This window comes from Hoplias malabaricus, chromosome 15 (genome assembly GCF_029633855.1).
Source record: "Hoplias malabaricus isolate fHopMal1 chromosome 15, fHopMal1.hap1, whole genome shotgun sequence".
In the NCBI taxonomy this organism is placed as follows: domain Eukaryota; kingdom Metazoa; phylum Chordata; class Actinopteri; order Characiformes; family Erythrinidae; genus Hoplias; species Hoplias malabaricus.
In genome coordinates, this window is record NC_089814.1 from 4825880 (window position 1) to 4848175 (window position 22296).

At 39.8% G+C, this 22296-nt stretch overlaps 1 protein-coding gene across 21 annotated transcripts in view; it reads left to right on the plus strand.

Annotated features, from left to right (window-relative positions):
- The window catches only part of cast (calpastatin), a 49505-nt gene that overhangs the window by 14353 nt on the left and 12856 nt on the right, over positions 1-22296 (plus strand). For 10 of the 21 annotated variants that reach the window (XM_066645237.1, XM_066645233.1, XM_066645238.1 and 7 more), the window contains 9 exons: positions 13460-13528; positions 16019-16243; positions 16820-16966; positions 17421-17522; positions 17828-17866; positions 17974-18075; positions 18190-18270; positions 18465-18515; positions 21185-21268. In XM_066645237.1, coding sequence (XP_066501334.1) covers positions 13460-13528; positions 16019-16243; positions 16820-16966; positions 17421-17522; positions 17828-17866; positions 17974-18075; positions 18190-18270; positions 18465-18515; positions 21185-21268 — 900 coding nt within the window. Of the gene's footprint in view, positions 1-6029; positions 6264-13459; positions 13529-16018; positions 16244-16819; positions 16967-17420; positions 17523-17827; positions 17867-17973; positions 18076-18189; positions 18271-18464; positions 18516-21184; positions 21269-22296 lie in introns of those variants that run through there. The other 11 variants (XM_066645250.1, XM_066645248.1, XM_066645247.1 and 8 more) reach the window with 8 other exon arrangements.

A 22296-nucleotide genomic window follows, 5' to 3' on the forward strand; every position in this document is an offset into this window, starting at 1 on the left:
TCCCAAGCCCCTTATCACAGAGGTATTCCTGGACCTAGGGCTGCATTATGTGAGGGAGATATTTCTCATCAATATTGTGAAGGCATGTTAAATTCTGATTATTTTCTATAGTTGCAGATATCCAGGTTTTTATCCATGTTTTTTAACCACCACATCCACTTTTTTGACTGTGTCACGCCTCAGCGGCCACTAAGTTGTGGTTGTCTTGTCACAGCTTGTGGTTGGTTGCTTCAGACTCATCTACAGCCAGTTCACAAGTGCTGTGTTCCCCACTTAAAGCTTGTAAAATAAGAATCAAACCTGAGGCTTATATGATTTGAAAATTACTCATTTAATTTGCGATTTCAATATAAAATCAGTTCATACTCCTACCTTACTTGGAGATGTAATTAATTGCCATTTAAGCATCAAGCCTTTTGTTTGTTAGTCTCTGTTCAAGTTTAGCCCTGGTCTCTGTTCTGTTTTGGGCTGCTATCCGAGCGCCTCCTACTGCACATACCTAAAGTGCGCTGTGCCATCCCTGTTCAGCATCACACAGCGCTGACAACTTTCTCTACAGTGATTTCATGTGGAACCTCAGGCACCTGTGCTTTGCTGCTGCTCTGATTCTGTGGGTTCAGCAGACCATGAACACACAGGCACTGAAAGGAAAAAAACAGGTGCAGTGTTCATTTCTTGTTCTCGCCCATTTTTATAGATCTGAAAATACTGGGCTTGACAGAATCTGTGATTATGTGTGGCATTGTGCAGATGTCTGAGGCAGCCAAGAACACTTTTACAGCTGTTTATCTCAACAACTCCAGCAAAAATCTATGTAACATTGGAATAAATACAGATAAACAGGTTTTTTTCTCTCTTAAGCTCTTCTCAGTGCACTCCAGCCTTTGCATGGATTAGGTAAATTATACCAGGCATTAGATATCTGGTGCAGTTGAGGAAATTTGGGTAGGGAACAAGCTAAAACTCTCGTGCACACGAGATCATTTCGCAATGTTTATACAATGTTTATATGTTTTTCATCTTTATACTAATGTGACTGTTTTATGAGGAAAACAAACAGTTTATAAACAATTTTTACATATAAACTATAAGCTCATAAGCTTATATCATGTACACTGTGTGGCATGGCTAAAGACAGCTCATGCTGTCCCAGTAACACAATCAGTGATGTGATGACATTTACTTCACTCAATCAGGGGTTGTTACTGGTGGTGATGTGTCAGTGAGGTTTAGTAAATCAGCCCTTGTGATTGTGTGGTGGTGTTCACTGACAGCCAAGTAATGACCTGCTGACTTATCACCTGCTTATTTCTTATAGCTAAGCACAGATATTAACAATAATAACATAATAAAATAGCGTGTTATTATTATTATTATTTAACAAATTTGTAATTTTTGTGTCAGTACAAAAACAAACATTTGGTACCTTATTGCAACTCATACAAATATACTTTAAAGTTTGTGGATGCCCGTTTAGGCAACATTTATTCTGAAACTAGGGGTGAAACTAGTATTACTAAGTAGTTTGTCCAGTTCTTTGTTGGAGTAATTGTACTTTGGATGGTTTTTTAAACTAGATTTGCGTACGTTTCTTTGAGGATTTGCTGGCCACAGGATATTCAGCCACGAGAACAATTATGAGGTCAGGTACTGATGATGGATAATGAGTTCTGGATCACAGATATCATTCCAGTTTATCCCAAAGGAAATGGGTGAATAAAGCCCATGTGTGACTCATTGACTGTTTGTTTAAAAGAAATTCCCAACAATGACTAAAAACGAAATATTTACTTAATGTTCAGTATTGGACACGTTTATAACAGTAAACAGTGTCCATTTGTAGACGAATAATAAATTGGCCACTGATGGTTCATCTCACATCACAGTTTTTGCTCGATAGCACACAGGTTTGTTGAACTGTCTCTGCGCTATGTCAGTGGTCACTATTGATCTCAACCACGGTAATGAAACACACAGCCCTACGGCCTGAGGCTGTGTTCAATTTATCTGAATGAAGCAGATCTATTGCACCACTGAGATTCACCATAGTTTCTGTTATTTCCGTCTATGTAGGTTTGTGAACTTGAGCCTGGGCTTGCTTCTGAAGAATGCCGTCAGATTTCTCAGCTCTGTGTCTCTTGGCTCTGAGCTCATGGCTGCACCAAGGCAAACACACTCCTTGGCTATATTCTAGCACAAGATGCCTGTGTAAATGCAGTCACTGAATTAGTTCCTGTGCCTCAGGTTCTAATGGGAACCTATCACAAACCTTACATTCATTCATTTTTTGGTGTGTTTGTGGCTCATGTTTTCCATTCACGTGAGATATTGTCACACATTGGGTAACCGAGAGGGCTATTTGTGTTTGTGTTCTCAGTCACAGAGTTTGTGTTTAGACTCATGGAAACTGTGTTGCACCACAGACTAAAAGAACATTAACAAAAGACCTCAGTAGGTCTTAATTATGCCTGGATTCATGGATTTACTCTGAGGGAGTGACCACTGATCACCAAAATGAATAAGACCTTGGAAAGCCATACCTAAGCAGAATCTACAGTTAAATATATCTAAATGTAAAGCAGTTGTATTGATTTAGAGAGAGAGAGAGAGAGAGAGAGAGAGAGAAATTGAAAACACACAACTGCTGAAAGTGTGCGCAGTAGCTCTAATTATAACATTTATTTCAAGCTCTAGAGAGAACATCCCTTGTATTTACAGCCTTAAATTTGTATTAGATCACTGAAATAGTTAGTAGAATTTCTAACATTAAAATAATTAGCAATAGCAGCCGTTTCAGTTGTGATTACCCTTACTGTACATTATATAGTATTATATAGTGTTTTATTCCTCTAGACTTTGCCTTGGAGTGATGGGGCTCAGAGTTTAGGATGAACTGGAGTGGTGTTTGGGATTCAGAACTGATTATGCAACACAGGTACTTGACCTGGCATGAGATTAATGAGTAATGCTCTCATGGCTGAACACCCTCAAATACTCACAGAAAGGTTGACATCTAGTCTAAAGCCTTTTTTGAATTCTAAGATCTGTTATTGAAGCAAAGGGGTACGAACTCTTGTTTTCAGAGAGAAATGTGTATGTCCACTGCATAGTGTATCTGTAGATGCTGATATCTATACCATGTAAACATTATAAAATATAAAAACTGGAAGTACATCTATGTGGATTACTGTTATATAGAAATGCATTAATTTAATTTGATATGGTTGGAAACGCAGTATAATATTGAAATTGCGTTCTTAAGATAAGACTTTGTGAATCTGTGTAAAATATATCCAGTTGCATACAGTGAAAGTCAAGCAAAGGCAATATCAAGTGTAGTGTAAATTATGCCCAGATGCTGAATGCCAGCTTACATGACCAGGCAAGTTATTTTCACTGCTTCTGCCCTGACTTGGTATTTCAGAGCAGTCATTAATGTTGAACACTGTATAGCACCGTTCCTCAATTCAATTTTTCACAAAAAGTTTAATAAAGTCTGAAGGGATACAGCGGATGGATGAATATTTATTCATAAGAATGAATGTTATTAATGTAGTTCCAGGCCTTTTGAATATTCCTGTATAACTGCAAACCTGTTCACCGCTCACATTCACACCTTTGTTCAAAGGTAAAGTCATAATGATAGTTGCATGCTGCTTTTGTGTGTTTATGAGGTGGTGTCCGCCGAACTGGTACTTTATAATTCTTTACTTTTCTCACCACACTGATACAATGAACTTGTCTGTGCTCCACCCACAAATGACTTTACAACATCTGCTATTAAGGTGGGTGTGCTTTAGAGGATGGTACAATTAACCTTTTCAACCTAATGAATTTACGCTGACATCTGACATGTCTGAAAAATGTTGAGTTCAATAATTTAAAATGCTGTGCTTCGGAATTGTACAAGATGCTGTTGTATCACATTTTAAATAGCTTAGTGGTGAGCACGTTCGCTAGGATCTTGGGTTCAAGTCCCATCTGGGTGGAGTTTCCATGTTCTCCCTGTGTCTGCGTGGGTTTCCTCCCACAGTGCAAAAACATGGAGGCTCCTCTCATAACTGTCCTGGTGTGTGAGTGTATGTGTGTATGCCCAGATATGAATTGGCGCTCTGTCCTGGGTGAACCCCTAGTGCCCGATGCAGTCCTCCAGGTGGACGGTCGTTCCTGGTGGAGAGTACGCTGTGTGCGTTTGGCTGCCGCTTCTCGCCAGTGTGTGTGTGGATTGAGCGTTCTGAGCAGTGTGGATTGTAAAGCGTCCTTGGGTGTCTAGAAAGGCGCTATATAAGTGTAATGATAGTTAGATAGATAGATGTTTACATTAGCTTAAATGTTTGAAAAAAAAATATATTATTTGAATTCACTGGTGCACAATACCTCAGTTTTTAATATTTATTTTTTAATATATAGGAGTTGTGTAGTCATGGATAAAACTAAATCTTTGCTGACCATAATCATGTAAAATGTGTTTTGCCTTTTGCAAAAAGTAAATAATATTAATTGGTCTTGTATCCTTCCTGTTTCACACAACAGATCACTGGTGGAGCAGACTGACTGCTTCAGAAGCAAAACATTCTCTCACCTGGCCAGATTCATGCTGAGATCATCATCCCTCCTCTGATTGGGTTAAAAGCTGTGTACGGGTGGGGTACTAGTTTAGCCTCATACTTAGTTGGCAACTTGCCCACATCCTTCAGACACCGCCCCACTTTTGAATGCAAAAACAAGCCAAGGAATGAGAGTGAATGCATTAAAAAAAACTTGGCTTTTCAACCAAGATGAACTTGGTTGATTAGGATTCGTTTTCCTTCCAGGGCAATTACACCTATTTATTAGCACAAAAGCTATATATATAGTTTGTTTTTGATTAAATTTGCCATTCTGTGCCAATAAATATCCTATATTCTACGCTCCAAACGCATTCAGTGATGTAAACAATGAATACAGAGATCTGAGATCTGAAGATACAGAGATATGGACCTAAAAGCACACATAGGTTCAGCTAAGCATTACAACAGCAGAGAGGGGCGAGACACCCCCCCCCCCCAGATCTGGTCATCCTAGTACAGGTCGGCCCATCAACAGTTTCTTCCTGATTAGCCAGCAGTCACTCCTGCTCAGATATGTGAAGTGATCTGTGATTGCTGCTGCCTCATCACTGATTCACTTGTGCGTTATTTCAGATCTACAGAAATGTTGTCTCATTTCCTTTCACCTCTGAATGGCCTTTGAGAAGTTCTCTTAGTTCTGATGGGGAAAGTAGGTTCTTGCAGGTCTTTCGGTCATGCAGCAGGTGGTGCTGTTCTCATAAGTAATGGAAGCATACAGGCATCCGCTCTGAGACATCAAGCCCGAGGAGCCTTTTGTTACTGAGGCTAGGAAGTGCTCTTAAACAGTGCTGTGGTGTCCCTAGCTGGACCACGTGTTCCACTTGCATAAGAGCTGGCTTTTCTCCAGTAGCCTCATTTGTGCAGGCTCACCAGTACTTGTGTTTAGAACAGCGGATTCTTTTGATACTCTTTTATTTTTTAATTTCTTCACTGCTCTACTGACTCCCCTGCTTCTCCTACACTTAGAGCCTGTTTCCTATTTTGTGAGTTTCTGTATGCTTTACTTTCCAGCCTGTTGTGAAGCTCTCTCTCTCTCTTCTTTTTCTTTGCTCTCTCTCCCTTTCTCCCTTTATTTCTGGGTGTGGTCCTGTGTTTTTGGTAATCTGCGAAGCTCAGTGGTGTAGATTCCTAAGCAGTGAGTGTAACAGTCACGCCCTGCCAAGCAGGCTTCAGGCTTGCAGTGAGACGCATTTTGGTCCTGCAGCTAAGCCAACACTAACTCAACTCTCTACAAAATCATGTATTACGTCTCACCAACACAAGGCCAAACTCACTCACTTTAACTTGCGTGATTCTTAAACAAAAAGCAGTGTCCTCTTTGTGGTATGGAAACAATTTGTTTATTTTTCCTGTCTACAAAAGGGAGAGGGAGGAGCTGGAGCTTCTTCTAGCCAATGAGCCTCGCCGATGGAGCCATGTTGTTGTGAAGGAGGGAGGGGCTTGGTGTTCTCTGTCCTGTCCGTCATGTCTGCAGGGAGGAGCTTTGAACTTCTTTTTTTGTGGGGAGTGTTCCTCTGAGTGTGTGCGAGTGTTGAGTGTGTGGAATACAATTACCTTCTGTATTGTAGTTGTCACAACAATTTCTTCATACTTTGCTTGTGGAGCCTATCACATAAGGATCTATAGAAAAGGACTCACTGTCTGACCCAGATGGTATGTACCCACACGTCTTCTGTTTTCTGTGGTTTCCTGCTTCTACCTGATCATACTGTGGCACAAGCTGCCAACACCACAGTTCATGGGAAAAAAAATGATGGGGAAGGCATACAGCTTGCTATAAATTGCCAGCGCTTGTTTTATTGTTGCCTGATGTCGTCTGTAAAATCACTGTATCATGACAATTACTGGTTGAACACTCAGAAGTTTTTGTCTGTCTTTATAAGGGTGGTTTCCTTAACTAACTTTGATTTGGAGACAGGGTTTTTACATTGAAAACAACATAGGTTTTCTCACTAACAGCAGCCCATATTGCAAGGCATTATTGATTGTTGTCATCAATAACTTTTGCTGTGGAACAACTTTAATCTAGTGCTTTTAAACTACACAAATGCTGCATTGTATTTAAGGCCTGAAGTGTTTAGCTAGTAGCAACGCATTAAGAGAAACATGAGCTATTCAAGTATAATATTGTGTCCAGGCACAAGGCTCTTTTAGAGCTGGATTGTTTAGATATAAATCTAATGTCACATCTGATTATGGTCTGCAGAATTAGCTTAGGTTTGTAACTATGTGCTGGAGGAAGATATGTAAAATAAAATGGTCCCTGCCATCTGCTTACCATAAGCTAAGATGCCATGCAAATGACACAGTGTCGACGATTGACTAGTTAATGGTCAGGTAACATATATATACACACACACACACACACAACTGTGTACCACAACAAACAAGTTGTGCATATACATTGGGTTTAGACATCATTCGAATAGCAGAAGTAGGAATAAGATTTTTTTAAATGCACAGTAAAACATCTGCTTTCATTCTGCATCCACAAGTCAATAATAAATGAATAAGCATGGCCTGCTTTCCTCTTCTTCACACTTAAGATTATAGGCTTGGCTGCATGCAAGTAACAACCTGTGCAGTCCTGAGTCCGTGGTGTGTACTACAAAGCTGGAAACATGTCATTCAGTTATGAACAAAGCTACTTTAACTGAAGACTATCAAAGTATCGAAGTTGTCCGTGTTTTATGTGCCGTACTAAACAACGCTTCCTTCTGGTTTACTCAGCACATAGTCATTGATCAAGAAATCATGTATTCTAAATTTAAAGTCATTATTAAAATTCATTTTACAATGGTAGAGCAGACTAAATATTTATTTCATTTAACTGAAGTATGTGTAACTGGAATTGATTCCACATTATTGTAGCTTTTATAAAGGTCCATTCATCATTCCATTTTAAGTTATGTAAAAAAATATATATAAAATGGCTGCTGCCTTCAAACTTTGTAGATATCTAAACATAAGTTTAGTTTTGGGATAACGACAATAGATTTCTAGTACATAATATGAACTCAGCTAAAGCCTTGAAGGCAAAACTGTTTCAAGAAGTACATACAGCTATAGCTTCTAACCAGGGCTGTGCCACCCTCTGTATTTACTTTCCATAGCAATAGAGAGAAAGTGTGTGCTTGTGTTTGTATGACGTCAGGGGTGGGGCCAAGCATTAGTCATCACATCTTTTAATGGAAAAGAGCAGAAAAGAGAGAGAAATGGAGGAAAAAGATGAAAAAGAAGTGAGTTAACACTCGGTGAGGTTACTGTTGTGCATGTCGCTCATTAAATGACAATTATGAGATATGTGCTGATTAAAAGTGCAGTGAAGTACAGGCTGCCCGGTTAAATCAAAACACATGTTCCTTTGTAGTTTAGTCTAAACTATGCCTCACAATGCCGGTAATGCAATGTTCACCTAATTTCGCATTGTCTTTAGTGTTTGCGGAGAATATTTCACAGACTGTGTAACCTGTATAACCTCCTTGGGTGTGTCTAGGGCTTGGTAACTCCAGCATGTTTGACCCATTAGCACTGAGCTGAAAGCTGGGCTGTGGTTCAGATGCTCAAACCAGTTTGAAAAGATTTAAACTTTGTATGTTCAGTGACATTTGAAATCGTTATAATTGTATTGTAAGATGAGATGAATTTATATCCGGAACATGGTGCTCATTTCCCCAAATTCAGTGATGAGGCTTGACCATTAGAACTGGTGCTCGAAATAAAATAATAAAAATGCTTTTATGTTAATCCTAATTGGTTGTAGTGCTCCTATGGGACTGTAATAGTGTGTTAACATCTGTAGGAGGGTGTTACTAAGCTGCTAGCTATTAATGCAAACAGTTTTTGGCATGTCTACATTAAATGTAGTAAAAGACATTGTATATTTAATTTGAAGCTTGTAGCAAACATATAAATACATTTTTGCTTTTCATGTTATGGTTGTGCATTGACTTCTTCAGTAAGGTGCTGGCCATTGTTTTCTAATGGCTGACTGACTCTGTTAGTGATTAATCTGACATGTTAGAGCTTCAGTTCAGCTACCTTTGGGAGTATCTGCCTTAAAACCACAGATATTCTTTTCCATTCAGTTTATCTTTGGTTTTCATTTGAGCATTTCACCATGCTCAATTTAACCATGTTTTTTTCTGACCATCTCAGTGAGACAAAACTAGTACTAAAGTTAAAAAGCATGGCAATTCTCATAAATAAGAAATCTCTTTAGACACTCTGAGGGCTTGGGGGACCCCGTGAGTCCCCCTCTTCCAAACCCCACTGCAGTGTGTTTTGTCTAAACGATAGCCATGTGGAAATCAAAGCTAAAGTCGTGCTGCTTTATACAGACACTTTTGAATCTGTTTCTATTTCTACCCCACAAGCCCCCTCCTCACTTCATCCCAGGGTCACACTGGGGGTTTTAGAAAAGAGTGGCCTCAGTGATCTGTGTGTCCAAAGTGCAGCTGTGCTAGCCAGTTACTGAGGCTGCTGCCAGTGTTTGGGGAAACCATAGGAAATAAGTAGCTCCCCTTCTGCGGAGAGGTGGGACATTTTGTTTATGGTGATATCATGTTGTGTTTTCAGAAGATGAATAGGAGTGTGTTCTGTTCACAGATATGCTGAGGCATTTAGAGTCTGTGTGCGAGCACAGATTTGGTTGGTTGAGTCATATGACTGTGCTTGTGGGGTTGTGGGGAAGGTCCGGCCTGGCAGGCAGATCATTTAAAGGTGTATATACATAATTATTAATGAACCCTATTTAGAAAATAAGAGGAATGCTCTGACAACATAATTTTCAGCTAAGACTAGCAAGAGAGTAAATTGAATTAAAAGGCCTTTAGACTGCAAATAAATTTTAGCTGAAGCCACAGCTCAAACAGTATTGTAGTATCTGAGCTTTTATCTGCTTTTCTCGTTTACTATCTTGGTTGATTCTTGTGATGCACTTCCCTGCTGACACAGTGAAAAAAAAATGTCTGCTAATATTAAAGACTTGTAGGATACAATAACAAAAACAACATGTAAACATGTCGAAAATAATTGGATATTTTTGGGTATGAGAAGCCATACACATATCACATCAAATATAAGGCAATATTGAGACCTTGGATCTAGCTTCCAAGCCAGGATTTATAATGGCTGACCAGAATTACACTATAACTGCAACTGCGTAGTTGGCCCTGACTGGCCAGGTGTAGTGTCATATTACATTTAAAATCCCTGACTGAAACCTGGATCAGAATCCCAGAAGACCTCTGATCAAGGTCAAATAAGCAGATGTTTATTGGATAGTGATTTGCAACTAAAAATGTATTTAAAACGTTGGATTCACAAATAACAAATCTTATTTCTTTCAGTGCTTACAAATTATGTTAGCACTTTAATTAAGAAAAAAAAAAAACTAAATACAAAGATTAGACCTGCCCTGTATTCTCTATCAAGGTTGCTTTGTGTTTTTAAAGAATATGGGTTTTGTAAAACTGAACCAGTGTTTACTTGCTTCTAGATACCTCTGAGTGGCTCTATAAATAAGTGCTAGAGAACCTGTCTTTGGTTTGCATTGCAACTTAAAATTATGTACTCTGTTCAATCTTAACTACCACACATAGGTTTCCAATGAGTGTGCACCTTTGTTTGTAGTGTAGCGTTAAGGGGAGGGTTGGTGTCTTGCCCAAATACTTGCTAATCCACCCAGTAATACTGGTATGCTCCTGAAGTCCTTAAAGCTTGCTAGTAATTTTAACTTTTTGTATAGGGTTAAAAATGTTCTGAAAGGAGTTTTACGAACTGTGCAGAAAATGATATGAATGTGTGTCAGCAAGATGAGTAATAAAGCTACTGGAGCCAAATAATGCTTGAGGACATGTGGGATGAACAGCAAACTCTCTCTTTCCAGCAGAGAAAGATTCCTCCTCCTGATTTGCAGGCAGGATCAACTGTTACCAAATAAGTTAATTATGTTCCTGTAGCTCTTACTGGAATACACAACACCATTCAACATCTAGTAGTTAACAAGGGTCAGTTTTCTTACAGCAGTAAGCAGTTTTAGAAGAGTTTATAAGCCAAAAGTAATAGATGATGAGCAGTGAAATAGATGAGCAAAGTCTCAGTAAAGGAAGTTGAGAGATCAGTTTCCTCCCTTGTTTCATAGAATTGTTTATGTACATGACACAAGGCCTGCATGCTCTGTACAGTATATACAACACCACGATTTTGGCATGGAGTGGAAAGACTGCTAGCATAAAGTTTAACCTGTTGTGTCCTACTTACGGTGTAAAAAGTGTCCATCAGTGAAAGGGTTCATTGATAAGCAGTATTTCTGGTTTAGAGGCTTCTCAACTAACTTTCCTTTCCTGCGCTGGACTCCTAGCAACCTACTCATACAGTCGTATGCAAGCTTTGATGTGATTCCTAGAAGGGATTCTTAATCAGTTTATAATGATTAATATATTCACACAAAGGAAAGAAATGCCAAATGTGCTTTGATAAAATTTGTTTTTCATCAACTTCCTCTGTTCGTGTCAACATAAGTGTTCGCAGAGCGTATGATTGTTTCCTGTTGAGAATAGAGCAGCTGTGCTTAGTATTAATGGTGGTCCACAGAGAGAGTTTTAGGCAATATTCTGATGTAGGATAAATTAATTGAAAACGTACCACAGTACTTTTAGGTATTTGGGGTATTGTGGATAGCACAGCATGTGTGAAAGTGAATACATTTCATGGTACTCGCAGTTTTAACAGTATTAACTGTATTAACAGTATTTAACAGCAGTGCATGTATATTCTGACTTTTCAAACTTAAGGAAAATATTTTGTGGATGGCATGAAGGTGGTGCATGTGGTGTCTCTTCCAAACAGCTCCAAGATATTGGTCCTGGGTTCAATCCCTGCCTTGGATCACTGTCTGTAAGGAGTCGAGTTTGTCCTCCGCAAGCCTTTGTGGATTTACACTGGATTACTCCTCCCACAATCCATCAACACATTTATAGGTGGCTTGGCCGTGCAAAAGTGTAGATAGGTGTAAGTGACTCTGTGTGGCTGTGTGTGATGCCCCCCTGATATGGACTGAAACCCTGTCCAGGGTGTATTCCTGCCTTGCACCCAGTGATTCCCAGTTTCAACCTTAGAATTGGAATTAGAAGTGGTTAAGGAAAAATGGATGAATAAAAATGTGGTTATTTGATGTAGTTAGAAGTATTGCGACACCCGTTTTTCTAATGTTGTCTCCCCCTACGTAGAGGAGATAAAAACGTCCAGGACTAAACCTGATCTTTTCATACCAGGCATTCAATTTGTCCAAAGAGATATTTTCACAAAGGAATGGCATTTGTCCCCACAACACATCCCTTCACAATTCCCTGAATGACCTGCGGGAAGGACATTAAAGGATTCCACAAATGTTTAAGAAATTCTTCATTAAGATGTAAACAGAGGCATTCAGAGTGGCTTTATTAGTAATGCTCCATTTTACAGAAAACCATCAAGTCAGACCTGTTTGTTCCAGCCTTTTGTTTTTTATCTCTTTTACAGCTAGGAAATGCATTGTAATCACTGTGTTCTCTACAATGCAATGTTTCCCATCAAAACAATGTTTTACATTGTTTTTTACATATAGTACAATGGATTTTACCTAGTTTTAAAAGAGAAACAATGATTTTCGGTTGACTTTAAAATGGGAAATTTTTAAATTTCCCATTTTAAAGTCAACTGAAAGTCATTGTTTCTCTTTTGGAACTAAGTAAAATCCACTGTACTCTACCCTTGAAGAAGGGCACTGATTCTTGCTTACCCAAAGGGAAATAAATAAAATAATGTAAAAGAGAACATTACTTCTAATTTCGTGTACATTTTAATCCCATCCAAACCATGCGTGTTACATTTGAAATCAGCATGAACAGTGATCTAATACAAAATGTGGCGTTAACGTTATGCTATTTTCACAAAAAGCATGAGAGTGTATAAACCAGATTCTCAGCTGTTCTGTCTCTCTTCCTTGCTCTGTGTCTCCTACATTCCTGTGGCTTTTGAAACATGTTAATGACTCTCAAAACTAGTTAAATCTCTACAAAAATAATACTTATACAAAAATGGCAGGCTTTGCCTGTTCTGGGACACCAAAAATGAACTGGAACCCAATAATATTTGCAGCATTTATGCATTGTTTTTGACCCTGTGCATAATGAACTGTGACTTCACACAATGTGAACTCCAGAAAGCTCTTGGCGCCATCATTTGTTAAGAGGCCTTGTCTTTTAATAATTTAGTTGGTGTGCACTGGACTAGCCTGACTTTTGGGAGATATGAAAAACAAAAACAAAGCAACGCATTCAGATAAAAGCTTTAAGAGCTTTAACTTTGGTGCATTTGTCTAAATGATCAATATTGCTATTTTAGATTCAGTGATGGCCAACTGTAGTCCAGATGAAGCAGAACACCAAGCCAAGCACAGCCCCAACATGTTTACACTGTGCTACGTGGCAGTTGCTCTGGCTTGCTAAACCAGTGTCAAACAAAGGCACTATAAAATTATCTTTAATGAGCTATTTTGCAGACAGTTACTGGTTTTAATATCCACTCACTGGACCTCAGGCTTGTGCAGCTTCTGTTGGTCAGAAGTCGACCTCATTAGCTTATTAAACTTTATATTTTGGGAGCTAGATCATGGCATTGATAGCATATGAGACACAGCAATGTAATGTTATTTGGAATGTAGATAACGGAATGAAAATAACTACTGTGTTGTATTTAGAGTGGTGTTATGGCCTGAAATAAGATATATAGGTCATATAACAATACTATTCAGCTTTTAAATGTGTACTTTGTGTAACAGTCAACTTGTCTCTCCCTCTCCACAGTCTCAGGCCAAACAGCCCACATCCACCCCAGCAGTGCTGGTCTCCACTGTGAAACCTGCAGAATGTGAGGTACTGTGAGAACCTCAGTCCCGTTCCTTTTATTTCCTCACTGTCCTTTTTGCACTCTGTCTCTCTTCTATATTACTTTACCTTCAGCCTCATAAAGCAGGTCATATTGTGTTCCCCACTGATTATACAATCTTTTTTGAGACCCTGCTCTCTATATGGTCTTTTCCCATATGACTAGTTTGCTTACACACATACCTATATTGTTAACTTTTAGACCTTGATTCATAAATTAATTCAGCCCAAAAACACACGTTGGTAGGTGGATTGGTGACTCAAAAGTGTCTGTAGGTGTGAATGTGTAAGTGTGTGTGTGTCGCCCTGTGAGGGACTGGCGCCCCCTCCAGGGTGTGTTCCTGCTTTGCACCCAGTGATTCCGGGTGGGCTCTGGACCTACCGCGACCCTGAATTGGATAAGCGGTCCAATGAATGAAAATAAATATACTTTTCATAATTCATTATATTTCATTATTGATGGTTAATAACCATAAGGTGTCTATAGTAATAATGACCTAAAAAATGCCTGCACTAGAATCTACCTTTCACACTGAGAGGAAGATGGTTGACTCTGACTATGTCTGTTGTTAAGCCTTTTGAATTTGAACCAGACTGCAGCATCACCTCTAAAAGAACACACAAGCCAAAAACAGGTAACACAGAAAATGATGGAAACTACAGGCCTAGGGAAATGATGATGAGGCAAAATGGATCTGTGCAACAAATTCTTGTGAATGCGAAGAATGTTGGAATTATATTTCGTAAAGACCTGATGTAGCATTCCAGTCTGAACGTTAATGTGAACAAATAAGTGTTTTGTGTTGATTGAGAAGTCATAAGCATAACCCCTGAATTCAGCACCATTCAGCCAACAGTGCATACGCTTATCCTTCATACATACACAAAGTACAGTTCCACTGTAATCAGTCATCTCATGGGCTGTCCTCCTCCATCAAAGCCTTATGAGGGAGGTTCATGGAGACTAGAGCAGGGATGGCCACAGCTAGTTAACTTTCATTTCCAAGTTGCTTTCTTTCAAGCTGAGAGTAGTTTTGCACAGATATTGTTTTAATAGATTTGTTTGACTATAATGAATAATTCAATCAATGTAATGGTCAATTAACTCATTAATACTTAGTTATTTACCTGGTTATTGCAAGGAAATGCAGGACTATGAACAGATATTTGCTGAATCTGTCTGAATGAACAAGCATTTAAAACAAATATGGCTTGTTGTTTTCATCATCTGACACTTAACTGACCTCTGCTCAGCCTCAAAGCTCTGTTTACCTTTTTATCATAAACTCATTGTTAATAAGTATGATTAGATTACATTTTGATGGATTTTGGGTTTTAAATTACACCAAAAAGCTGTACAAGATCTACCTACTGTTCTACAGCTGAGATTATCTTCCATGTTAATAGTGCAACCGTTTCCAGTAGCTACTGAGCCTGAATTGTGCAAATAAAACAATGGTGACATCCGTATTTCAAACACGATAAACAAACCGGTGCATTTTCTAATCGCATTTTCTTTGCCTTGTTTTTAGAGCATATGTTTAGGGTTTGGTGTATTTACATTGCATTAAGGAATGCAAGTCTATGCAAGTCCCCCCCCCCCACTCCTGGGGCTGATTTTAATTGTCTTGCTGGGTCCAACCCCCTTCTGCTATCTGGAATCCCTTTGCCATAAAAATAAATCGTCTCTGTGACAGTTTGTGAAATGACTGATTGAGAAAGACGAGCAATTCTTAGATGCTTGCAATCTCTGAAATATGTGGGGAAATGAGGGTCAGAAATTTTGTCTCTGTCTCTGAAGATGATGTGTAAGACATGCTGTCAGGAATGAGTGATTCATGAGAAGAAGAAGATAGCTAACTTTATTTTAAGCATAATTTAAGCAGGATAATGAGGCAGCAGAAGGATGATAAGTATACATTGTACGTTATTCTGCCATATAAAATGTAAATGGAGCAGAGGTCCCTCTGGTTTGTGTGGTAACTGTCTAGGGTAGCAGACTTGCAGGGGTGTGTAGATATTCGTGTAGGGCTGTATAGTGGTGTTTCCCCAGAGAGGAATTTGCCTTCTGACTCATTTCCTTTCTTTCAGTATAAAAACAGAGTTGTGGGTTGCCTTTGTACTGCCATAGTAACACAACAGTTTAGAGTCATCTTGTCTAGACTGTTTGTTGAATGCCTGTTATCTGGCTCTTATAACCATGCTACAAGGTAGTAAATGGTAGAAAGGCTATTATTGTACCCTGCTCGGTTACTGGTAACTGCTGTTGTTGCGCGGCTAATGTGAATTTTTAAGAGCCTTGGGGTTGTAAATATTAGTTTTCCATTTAGTCCTCTTTCCCCTTTGAATCAAACTGCTGACATTCTGATTCGGACACATCTGTAAGATGAAGTGAAATTAGTGCTTGAATACTTTTGAATACAAGCAACTGTCCCTCTGAAGAATCAGACTTGACAGACAACTATATCTCCATTGCAGAAAGGGACTGCATCGTCATCCAATGCAGGTTCTGCTGGAAAAGCTGGCAGCACCACTGCAACTACAGCTCTCACATCCACTACAGCCACAAGCACTGCAGGGGTTTCTGCAGGAGCTAAAGCTGGTGGAGGAGTCTCCACTGGGTCTTCTGTCAGTGGGGCACCCCCTGCCGGAGCAGTCGGCAGTGTAGGCACCCAGAGTGGAGCTTCTAAAGCAACATCACAGGTAGATTCCCGAGTGTCTTGTGGGACTGGTGGATTCTTCCTTACATTTCATTAAATAACTCCACAACTCCTCAGCTCTTCATCAAAGCTTCACTCCCTTCATAATCCTTTTTAACACTTACATTCCTCATGAGCTGTCTCTGTCTTTTTTTGATGCAATCTCTAGTCTCTGGGAATTTCTCCTCAACTCTATGGATTACTTGCCTGTGGGTTTGCTTCGTTTTTCTCTCAGTGGGCATTAAACTTGTTTTATCGCAAGGGTTATCCACAGGGCAAGGGGTACATTAGGTCATGATCGGAGTAAGAGGTGGTGGTGGAATAATGGTGGGTTTTTCAGACCTATTACAGAATGAATCTATTGAACTTGAGGTTGTTTTCTTAGTTTTCCTCTATAAGGATATCTGAAGCATTTCTTCAGTTTTTTTTTTTTATATTATTTTCTTTTGGCTGCAGACCTTTGTCTTTTCGCACGTGACCTTGGCGCTTGTTCATGACGGAACCCTGAATAAGTTTGTGCATGGCCTTGTATGGTTCTAATGTTTAGACTCTCAGCCCTCACACTTGTTATTCATCACAGACTCCACCCATCCCTTCTGCCAAAGCTCCATCCGTGAGCACAGGGAGTGGAATAGGAGGAACGGGAACAACAGGTGGAGCAGCTGGGGCAGGGAAGTCACCTTCAGTTCCCGTTTTGCCCAAAGATGCTTCAAAAGACAAAGCCCAGGTATCCAAATGACTGGGTCGGGCTGTGTTTGATGCCGTGGCCTGTTCTGTGCTTTGCTGGATATGGTTGGGATTCATCAGTAGGCTTTATCTCTTCATGCTTTTACATTTCCTCACCCCTGGTTTTACATAAGCTGTTGTGCTTTAATGAGAATGTTTTGGGATGACGCTTCTTTTGCTGAACTATATACTACATTGTTGTCCTTCAATCATGTATCTTCATCACATATGCCTTGCACTTTCATGGCAGTCTTTACGCACTAAACGATGTGCAGGGTTAATGAGCATGGCTTCGTGGGATCTCTGCAAAGATGAAAGCATGTTCTTTCATCCACACTGCTGCATTTTTTTGGGCCTCATCTTTATAAGCAGTAACCTGCCCCATCTCAGCTTATGAGCTTAATTTTGGGTGTGAACTCTCAGTCATGTAATGGTTGCAAATATGCTTCAAATAGAGCACCACCACTTCATCCTCCAAACCGGACCCTTCTAAAGAGACCTCCTTTGGAGCAGGAAGCACTGTCAAAAAGGATGATGCTAAGTCAAAAGGAACCAAGGTATTTTCTTAAGGACTGAGGGATCTGACACAGAAACCTGTCTCCTCCATGGAAATGTTAATCACGGCGTCATTACTCTCAGTCTCTTAAAATATTTGAATTCACTCATTTTTCTCCCCAGTGGTAATAGCTGCTTGTTCTCACCAATTATCTAAAGTTAAAGATAAAGCTTGGTTCATCCAAGACACCTAACAATAACCACATACTTTGAGCTCCTGCTTGTATAATACTGAAAGACAAGTGGAAGTCTGTTGTGCTGCTATGCAAAACACAGCTTTAAACAGTAAATTTGTTGTGGCCTACAGGTGGAAGTGCTTTCTCAGGCAGCCAAGGCAAGTGCTCAGGTGAGTCTGTTTTTATATTATTCACTGCTGTAGGTCTAAGTTTGTTAGGGTGTATGTTTGAGAGCATGTGAATTTGCATGTGCAATGCTGAACTGCTGTTTGCGCAGGCGTCTGCTGTAGATCCATTTGATGCCTTGGCTGGCAGTTTGCCTTCTTCAGAGCCTACGGCTCCCAAAGCTCCTAAGTACACTGGACCAGAGGTCAAAGAGGTAATATACTTACATGTGTAGTCATGTGTGTGTGTGTGCATGCTTCTTTAAACAGGCCTGTGTTTTGCTGTGTTATGGAATGTGTGTTTTAACAGTGTATGTTGCATGTCTCAGCCTGGCCTAAGCTCGGAAGCGGCACATCTCTGTGGAGAGAGAGATTCTACACTGCCACCCGGATACAGATGGGAAGACATGGTCAGTTTGACATGGGTCACAAGCCCATAGGTGTGCCGCTACAGCTACAATTTCCATGCTAACAGTTTCCAGCATTTTTCCAAATGTGCTCTCATTGCCATCTTGTGTTTGTTTTACCCTTTCCCCTAGAAAATGAATTTGAGACACTGCTTGATCATGTCAGACTTCATGTAACACTCTCATGTTCATTCCAGGAAAAGAAAAGTCCTGCTGGAAAACCGGATAAGCCCAAGGAAGTGCCCAAGGTATAGATATTATAGTTTATTACTTGCTTCTGCAACCAGAAAGCATTTGTTCTTGTTGTACACTATTTAATAAACATTTTTTGGTAGAGTATCATTATTGCACATTGTCATTTACTATAAACTATATATCAGTTGGTGTTGTCAGTTATAATGCACCAACCAAGTAGTTGTTTTATGTTTAAAGATGCACTGCACCAACGGCATATACTCACAACATTCTTCTTTCACATGCCCTTCATAGTCATCCCCCCATTCACAAGCTGTTTGTTCCATCAGTAGTTTAAAATAAAATAAAATAAAAAACACTATATATATGCTCTACCAGTTCTTTGCATTATTTTGGGAATTTGGCATCTAATCCTAGTCAAACTTCCAACAGACACTTGAGAGCACATACAGTGCTGTGCATCCACGCACTTCCACACAGATACATTAATTCATTCATTATCTGTTACACTTATCCAGTTCAGTGTTGCAGTGGGTCCAGAGCCTACCTGGAATCATTGGGCAGAAAGCGGGAATACACCCTGGAGGGGGCGCCAGTCCTTCACAGGGCAACAAACACTCACACATTCACTCACACACTCACACCTACGGACACTTGAGTCGCCAATCCATTTACCAACGTGTGTTTTTGGACTGTGGGAGGAAACCGGAGCACCCGGAGGAAACCCACACAGACACAGAGAGAACACATCACACTCCTCACAGACAGTCACCCGGAGGAATCCCACGCAGACACAGGGAGAACACACCACACTCCTCACAGACAGTCACCCGGAGGAAACCCACGCAGACACAGGGAGAACACACCACACTCCTCACAGACAGTCACCCGGAGGAAACCCACGCAGACACAGGGAGAACACACCACACTCCTCACAGACAGTCACCCGGAGGAAACCCACGCAGACACAGGGAGAACACACCACACTCCTCACAGACAGTCACCCGGAGGAAACCCACGCAGACACAGGGAGAACACACCACACTCCTCACAGTCACCCGGAGGAAACCCACGCAGACACAGGTAGAACACACCACACTCCTCACAGACAGTCACCCGGAGGAAACCCACGCAGACACAGGGAGAACACACCACACTCCTCACAGTCACCCAGAGGAAACCCACGCAGACACAGGGAGAACACACCATACTCCTCACAGACAGTCACACCGGAGGAAACCCACGCAGACTCAGGGAGAACACACCACACTCCTCACAGACAGTCACCCAGAGGAAACCCACACAGACACAGGGAGAACACCACACAGATGCGTCTTTTTTAAAATGGTTTTTTTATGCGTTTTGGACTCCCATCCACACGAAAATGGCAATTTAAGGTTTTTGAAAACACTCTACAAGATGGAGATTTTTGAAAATGCTGTTGTCACCATTCTGGTGTGGACAAGAGTATAGGTTTTCAGAAACACTGACATAATGCAGCATGCCTGTCTCTGGCTGGAAGGCAAAATAGCTCCTCACTCCCTATATAGTGAAGTACAAAAGCCATAAAACTACAGTATACCTCAAGCTAACAGTAGTTTTCAGATTCCCACATATGAATAAATATAAATGATGCTTTATTAGAAAAATGTAATGCACTGTTCAGATCTAGATCCTCATAAGATCTAGAAGTCATTTCATGATTTGCGTAGCCATTTTTGTATCCGTCTGGACACGAATACTTTTAAAAACAGAGAGGAAAAAGTTCAGTTTTTAAAAATAAACAGATTCGTGTGGATGGGGCCTTGATCACTTTGAAAAAATTATATTTAAAAAAACTGTTTATCCAAGTAGTAAGAGTAAAAAACAAAACAAAACACGTATTACACTTAAAAAGAAGTAACATTATTGAAGTATTTAGTAATATCCTGTATGTTAATGTGTTGGTTTAACCCTTTCTGTATTATTTGAGGCTCTCATCCAACACTTAGTTTTATCAGTTAATAAACACTTCATTATGTTAAATCAAGTGTGCTGTTAATTTAACAAATCTATACGATCAAGGAGAACACCTGGAAACAAGCTTTGTTCTTCACACTCACTCAAAACACTTTTTTTCCCTTTATTTATGTTTTTGTAGATGGTATAATTATGTGTAAATGTATACAAGCATCACACTTACAGAGAAGATAAATGATTTAAAATAAGAATAATTAGTACTCTAAAGAAGTACTCTACGCTTACACACATGGATTACCATGTTCCTTGTGACAAGAATATATGCACAGTTTATATGTATTAAATTCCATTTCTTAATCCAAATGAGTTGCTGGAGGTTGATTTTCATTCCATATTTAGAAGATTGCATGCTTATGTCTGTTTTGATGTGTATCAGTGGGGTGTATCAGTTCTTTCCTGCTATGATGTATGCCTTTAAGGTTAAGCCTAAAGTGCCTCATGTGGGAAAACTGTTCTGTAATTGAGGACAGTACCCAGTCCTCGACCTCCAGCAACCTTACAGTAACAGAATAAACTTACAATACAATAAACTTTTATTATTCGAGTGATGTTGAAGGTCTTCCTCACCTGAATCAGATGTGAGATTGGAGCAGTAGCTACAACGGTAGATCTCCAAGATCATGAACAGTTTTTTTTTAAGGAGGAATGTAAATTTTATTTTTATCATTTTATTCTCGGTTTGTGTGTGTCTCCCCTTTGAAAGCCCTTAACTGATGAGGACGCCCTGGACTCTCTCTCTGCTGGATTTGTATCCTGTGCAGCTGCAAGTGCACCAAAGACACAAGCAGTGAGTCAGGTTTATTAATTAATTTGAATGTACACTTTTATTTTATTTGCATTTTCACCACACCCTTGTTGCCTTTGCTGATGACTGTTCTCTGAACAAATTTATGCATGGCTGTGTAGTTTAAAGTGTGGATTATCAGTCTTCGTGCTTGTACCACTCCAGACTCCACCAGTGGAGTAGGAGCAACAAGTGGAGGAGCTGGGGCAGGGAAGCCCACTAGTTTCAAAAGCCCAGGTATTCAAAAGACTTGGATTAGGTTTGGATCAACCTGTTTCTGAAGTTCTGACCTCTTGGTAGCCATGCTGGACATAGGCAAAATTCATCACTATGCGTTATCATGATGCTATTTTCAGTCTTTCATGGCACAAGGTGGATGTTCATCATTGTGCATGATCTCTTCGTGCTATTTGAATTTCCCTGCTTGGTTTCCTATCTGGTGCTGCACTTCTGAGAGAATGGACCGTAGTTATGTCTGTTTAAAATATGCCATAACGATGGGCCATGTTCATATTTTACTGCCAAGGATCACTGTTTTTCAAAATTGAGTAGGACTTTAAGAAATGCTACTTAGTATATTTGTAAACACTTGGTTTGTGTCAACTTCATCCTACTTTGGACCACACAGCTACCCTTGCTTTGGCTTCATTACTTCAGATGGAAGATAATTGTTTTCTGCCTCACCTCATACTGGGCATCTTTACTTTGTGTATAAACAGGTGTTCTGTGGTCAGTCATATATAGTTGTATGTATTCTTCAAATAAAGCACAGCAGTTTCATCCTCCAAGCCTGTGGAGTAAGATTACTGTCAGAAAAACCTTGTGCATGCTCATCTATATTCGTACAGAGATATTTAACTGTACACCAATGTCTGTTAGGCCACATGCATGTACGAATTAAATCACACATAAAAATATTATGTTGAAATGCTGTGTGTGTGTTGTATGTGTACAGCTTCATAAATATACAGTTTTAAAGATTTACACTTACAAATCAAATTATTATGATCGAAAAGTAAGAAAACATAGTC